General features: G+C 48.6%; 1 protein-coding gene across 1 annotated transcript in view; it reads right to left on the bottom strand.

The window, feature by feature from the left end:
- Cenpn (centromere protein N) overlaps positions 1 to 6545 on the bottom strand; it is a 20875-nt gene that overhangs the window by 9062 nt on the left and 5268 nt on the right. The window contains exons 4-6 of the mRNA XM_021169831.2: positions 4452 to 4497; positions 1575 to 1634; positions 1049 to 1125 (exon numbers count right to left, since the gene is read on the bottom strand). Of these exons, the coding sequence (XP_021025490.1) occupies positions 1049 to 1125; positions 1575 to 1634; positions 4452 to 4497 (183 nt within the window). The remainder of the gene's footprint in view (positions 1 to 1048; positions 1126 to 1574; positions 1635 to 4451; positions 4498 to 6545) is intronic.

The raw sequence follows: 6545 nt of genomic DNA, 5'->3' as shown, positions 1-6545 counted from the left end.
GCAGAGGCAGAGGCAGAGGCAGAGGCAGAGGCAGAGGCAGAGGCAGAGGCAGAGGCAGAGGCAGAGGCAGAGGCAGAGGCAGGCAGATCTTTGTGAGTTCTGGCCGGGCAGTGAGATCCTATCTCAAAACCAAAACAAATCAAAGCGGGAGGGGGTGGCTTTTCTAGAAGCCCTTTTGGCACTGCAGGGTCACACACTTAGTTTGTCTCTTTGTTTACAGCAGGATTCCTGTGTGGCAATGAGCTCTGAATACACTGATCCTGACCCATGGGTTTCAGCAGCCAGAGCCATTTAGGAATGTGGCGGCACAGGAGGTTGTATGGTATCCATTTCACAGCCAGCCATTAGTCTTTCTAACCTTGCAGCCATGACTGGACTCGCTCTGGAATAATTCAACGGCCACTGCTAGGTTGTCAGCTAGCTCCAGTCCACCTCAGGACGCTGACCCAGGAAAGGAGAACCTGAAGAGCAGCCAGCTCGCTCCTCCTTCCCTCTGGGATCTTACTGCAGGAAGAGCAGGTGGCTATGCTGCCTGCTAGGCTGCCTTTCCTGATCCTCTGGTGCAGTGGTGAGGAACTCTCCCTGTCTGGGCTGTGGGTTTGCAGGATCATGCGTTGTCCCTTGGTGAGCAGCAAAGCGTGTGCTCCTTTTTGGGGGCTCCTCTGTGGCCCCTACTGGTTGGAACAGCAAAGCGTCTCACTCTAGGCAAGAGTGACCGATGACCAATAGAAGAGCCATCAGCCGCATGCGGACCATCTAATGGGAATTCATTAAGTAAGCTTAAAGATTCATTTGCTTGGTCATTTCAGCCACCTATCAAGTCCTCACGTGGCAGCCAGCTATGAAATGGACACTGTTAACTGAGGGTGCTTCTGCCACAGGAGAGTTCCACTAAGTGTTGCTCCTAAGATGTTCTGGGTGGGATGGGCAGGTGAGAGATGGAAGTAATACTTCAGTTGGTTTAGGTAAAATGACCTATCTCCACCCCCCCACCCCCGATATCATTAAACTGAATTTCATAGAAATCCAAGAAGACTTGGATTCTTACATTTTTTAATGCTCTCTGAAGAATTCTCTTAAAGGAACTTTGGAACTGTTCCATATCAAAAAGGTCGACATCTTCACCTGTCAAAACACAGGAATATATTAAGTAAGAAAAGTCAAGAGCGGTACAATGTCTTTGTCCCCTGCACCGCAGAGCAGTAACGACCATACTACACACATGCTCCCGATAAGTGCCAGGGGACACACATGAGGAACAGTCACAGCTTTCCAAAAGCCTAGGAGAGCAGAGGGCTAGGCTGGGTGTGGTAGCACACACCTGCAATCTCATCCCTCTGGAGGTAAAGGCAGGAAAACCACCACAAGTCCAGACTAGCCTAGTCTACACAGTGAGTTCAAAGCCAGCCTTGCCTACGGAGTGAAGTCTAGACTAGCCTATGACATACAGGGATACAATGTCTCAGAAAAAGAAAAACAAAATAAAATCCTGACAAAAAAGACAACATTTGGTACTCACTTCCAAACTACCAAAACAGCAATATAGATGTTTAATTTAAAGCAGAAAACTTTACCTGGTTCCTTACTCATCTGAAAGACATTCCAAAGCTTCTGGTGCCCGTGAAACTGAGTATCTGAGAGAGAAGGGCTTACAGTTAGTGTTGTCTTAGCGTCGACTCTGTGTTTACAGTTGGCAAGACTTGCTAACTGGCCCGAGTAAGACTGGTATAGCAGAAAGTCAGAACTCTTGTCAAAAGCTGCGCATCCCCCAAAAGGTGACCACGGAGGACTTAGATCAAATGGAGACTTAGATCAAATGTACCTGCAATAGGCACATGCTAGCCTACCCCACCCCTGAGGTATCTGATAGATCCGCCTCTGCAGCTTCCACAGAATAAAGGGGAGGCCCCTAGCTCATGTGTAGATGCAAAGAATCCTGAAAGCTCGCCCCGCTTGCCTTTGTCCCTGGGCTGGGTGTAAGGTCCCTCCTCCGCCTTGGCCCTCACCCTCCTCTCTCTCCTGACGATCACCTCACGTGGGCTGCCTTCCTCTCTGGCTTATACTTCTCCAGAAGATCCCACTGGTGTCTGAATCCTCACACCCCCATCCCGGTCTCTTCTGCTGTAACCAGCATGATCTCTCCAAAACCATGCACCTAGCTGGGCAGTGATGGCGCACGCCTTTAATCCCAGCACTTGGGAGGCAGAGGCAGGTGGATTTCTAAGTTCAAGGCCAGCCTGGTCTACAGAGTGAGTTCCAGGACAGCCAGGGCTACACAGAGAAACCCTGTCTCAAAAAACCAAAACCAAAACCAAACAAAACAAAATAACCCCCCAAAAAACAAACAAACAAACAAACCAACCACAAACAAACAAACAAACAAAACCAAACCAGGCTCCTAATTGTTTTGGCTCAGAACCCATCCAGGGCTGACATCATTAGGAGAGATACTGAGACCCTTCTAGTGGCTTCCAAGTCTCTGAGTTATCTTCAGGTTCCCCTCCACTGGAACCCAGCTTGCCTCTGCTCTTGCATCTCAGGTACTCTTCTCCCACCCCACCCCTGGCAGCTTCCCCTCCTCAGCTTCCCTGCTCTGCCTGGCTAGTGCGAACTCAGCTTTTGGCTCTAACTCGAATACCGTCTCTCAAGGTATCTCTTCCTCACGTGACCACTGAAAAAGAAGTCCCAGTGTGGTCCTGTAAGGTAATTCCCCTTCACACACTAGGTATCTCTGAGATAGGTAACCTTTCTCCTCAGATAAACCCCAGTCAGTATCTACAAGCTTGTGTGTCACCTGCTCTGCTCACCAGTGTTCTGTGGACCCACCTTTTTTTTTTTTTTTTTTTTGAGGTTCTAATCATTTTCTTTTTTTCATCATATGTCTACGTGCATGTAAGTCCAGGATCTGTGGGCTTGGTGCCTAAGGTGGCAAGAAGAGGTTATCGGAGCCTTTGTGACTAGGGTTTGAGACTGATGTGAGCCGCTGTCTGGGTGGTGGATANGAAGTCCCAGTGTGGTCCTGTAAGGTAATTCCCCTTCACACACTAGGTATCTCTGAGATAGGTAACCTTTCTCCTCAGATAAACCCCAGTCAGTATCTACGAGCTCGTGTGTCACCTGCTCTGCTCACCAGTTTTCTGTGTTCCCACCTTTTTTTTTTTTTTTTTTTTGAGGACCTAATCATTTTCATTTTATGTGTTTATGTCTACGTGCATGTAAGTCCAGGATGTGTGGGCTTGGTGCCTAAGGTGGCAAGAAGAGGTTATCGGAGCCTTTGTGACTAGGGTTTGAGACTGATGTGAGCCGCTGTCTGGGTGGTGGATAGAACACAGGGTCCCAGGACTTCCCATAGCCCGACACCTGCCCTGTGCCCTATGCTGGTGTGGGTTAACCACAGTCAAAACTCCCGCATCCTACCTCCCGAGCCCCGAGCAGATGCAGGACACCCCATAGCCCCACATATAAAGACAACAAATTAGTTTTAAGAAAAATGGGCTCTGGGTCAGAGACAGTTCAGCCGTTTGATCCCTGGGGCCCTCAAGGAGAGACAGAGCTTTCTCAGCTACCTGTCCCAATGTCCACAGGTGTGCCGCTTGTGTGCCACATTCAATAAATCAAATGTAAGAAGCAAACCCCCATACCCAGAGAGACTCCTTCTGTTCCAAGGGCTTGACCTGCAGTTTCATCTGATCTCACCGCAGTCTGACTTGATTATTATCGTTATTATACACATTTGCCAAAAGGAAGTAGCAAGACAAGTGTGTGAGCCACCCCCCCCCTCCCCCCGGCAAGCAATGATAGAGTCCTGAAACCAACAACCCAAGCAAGCTGGTCTTAGGGTCTATGTTCTGAAATTCTAGTAAGTGAATTTTGAAGAAAATAAAACCTAAGAAGTAGCAAAACGTGAGAGGCAGCACCCATGACAAACTCTCAGTGGTGCATTTCCAATGAGTAACAAAGCCGAACAACTGATACTTTATGCTCGCTCATGATGGGCCAGTTCCTGCTTCCTGAGATCCTGAGCTTCCACAGTCCTAAAGACAGGGTCTGACTGTTCCATGTCCACTGACTCTGAGGGTAAGAGTGGAGATATAACTCAACAAAGGACGCTAGACCCGTCAGTGAGAGAGCAGGCCTCTGGACTCTAGAATCCGCATCCTTAAAGATTTGTTTGTTTTTATATGTATGTTTTGCCTCAATGTGTCTGTGTACCATGTGCATGCAGTGCCCACAGAGGCCACAGAGAACATCAGATTCCTGGAACCAGAGTTACAGGTGGTTCTGAGTACTGCGTGGATGCTGGGAACTGAACTCAGGACCTCTCTCTGCAAGAGCAGCTGGTGCTCTTTAACTGCTGAGCCAGTTCTTTTGACCCTGGGATCTGTATTAACATAAGAAATTCCCTCTGATGAAACAACATTCCAAAGTAATGACAAATCCCCAAAACTTACACACGATGTCTAAAAGGACCACGTCATCAAGACTTGCATGCTTTTCCTGGAAGAGAGGGTGGACCAGTTAGGAAATGAGGCACTAGCCCCTCAGGCCTATTTTAGGGCTAGCCAGAGCATCCCATCAGCATGCCTGAAGTGCTTACTGTCCTAGCCATCTATCGCCAGTCTTTAGCGTCTTCGGAACCAACAGACACCCCTCCAGTTCTTACCTCAGTCCACACTCTCCTGAAACTCACTTCACACGTATCTCTTAACATGTACATTTTAAACAGGAAAAAGCCGGGTATGGGGTCTCAGGCTGAAATCCTACTGCTTGGGACGCTAAGGCAGAAGGGCTGTGATGAGTCTGAGGTCAGTCAGGACTACAGAGACTGCCTCAAAACAAAACAAAAAACCACGCTTGAACATACATGAAGTTGCATACCTGCTGTGGTTTGCATGTGAAATGTCCCCAGAGGCTCACATGTGAGCACCTGGTCACCAGCAGGAGGTGCTGTTTGCGTGGTGGTGGTGGTGGTGGTGGTGGTGGTGGTGGTGGTGGAGCCTCACTGGAGGCTGGTCACAGAAAGTGGGGCCATGAGGCTGTGGAGCCCGCCGTACTTCCCGCTCCCTGGGGGTGCACGCAGCCTGACTGGCCAGGGTACTCCTGCTGCCTTTGCTCCTCCAAGGCTGCTGTGCTTTCTGAGTCGTGACCGACCGAGTCCCCAGGAATGGGAGCCAGAGCAAACCTGGGTTTGCTGGGGCTGCTTCTGTCAGGGCATTTCCTCAGAGCCACATTTTCAGATGTGGCCACTGTCATATCAATGTGGCACACATGCCCAGCAACCTCTATGTCCAGTGTCCCTGTGGCTCTCTCTCTCCTATCCTTTCCTGTCCCCAATTCCCTTCGTCCCAGTCCTTGGTGCTCAGACAACTACGGATCCTTGTGCTGTCATAATATTTGTATTTCCCAGTTTTATACGAACGTTAACATAAGGTTGGATTCTTTTTTGATCTGGCTTCCTTAACTCAGCATAATTATTTTGACACTTAGCCACATTTCTGCATCTATAGCTCGATTCCTTTTATTGCTAGCAGTTGTCTGTTATGTGAATAGACACAGTTACCTGTAGATGGACTTTGGCTGCCTCTAGGTTTTAGACTTGAACACTGTGCTAACATATGTGCCTTTCTGTGGATATGCCTGTGTTTTCATTTCTCCTGAGGAAATGTCTGGCAGTGGGATGGCTCAATCTACAGTGGCAAATGTTTAGACTTTTAGAGAACTGTTAAGGGCTAGAAATACAGCTCGGGTAAGACACTAACTCAGCAGATCTGAGACCCTGGCCTCCACCCCAAGCACTAAAACTCAAAATGAATGCTGGGCTTGAGGTACAAACAGCTCAGCAGGCAGCCCCTACTTAGCATGCTCCAGGCCCTGGGTCCAGTGCCCAGCACCAGAAGGAACAGAATCCCATCTATTCCAAACAGGATGCTCAGTCTTTTCAATCCTGGTCATGCCAGCCACCGTATTTTGCGGTTTTTATTTGCATTTATCTGATGACTAGTGATTCTGAACACTTCTTCCTATGCTTATTTATGGTCTTCTGTCGGGAAGCGTCTAGCCAAATGTTCAAAAATTTACTATGAGTGTTTTGCCTGCATATATGTCTATGTACCATGTGTGTCCCTGGGTGCCCTGGAGGCCAGAAGAGGGTGTAAGATCCCCTGGAACTGGGATTACAGATCGTTGTGAGCTGCCACTTTGGAGCTGGCAGTAGAATCAGGTATTCTGGAAAAGCAGCTGGCACTCTTGACCACCAAGCCATCCTTCCTACCATTATTATTATTATTATTAATTATTTTGATTCTCTTTTTGTATTAATGACTCTTGAGACATTCTAACATGCTAGATGCAGGTCCCTGACCGGCCAGCATTTACAAACTTTCCTTCAGTCTGTGGCTTTTTTGGGGGGGGGGGAGCGGGGGGTTTCGAGACAGGGTTTCTCTGCATAGCCCTGGCTGTCCTGGAACTCACTTTGTAGACCAGGCTGGCCTCGAACTCAGAAATCTGCCTGCCTCTGCCTTCCAAGTGCTGGGATTAAAGGTGTG

The sequence above is a fragment of the Mus caroli genome, chromosome 8 (genome assembly GCF_900094665.2).
Source record: "Mus caroli chromosome 8, CAROLI_EIJ_v1.1, whole genome shotgun sequence".
NCBI lineage: Eukaryota > Metazoa > Chordata > Mammalia > Rodentia > Muridae > Mus > Mus caroli.
Note: the sequence above shows the minus strand (reverse complement) of the source record. Positions and strands in the feature narration are given on the sequence as shown.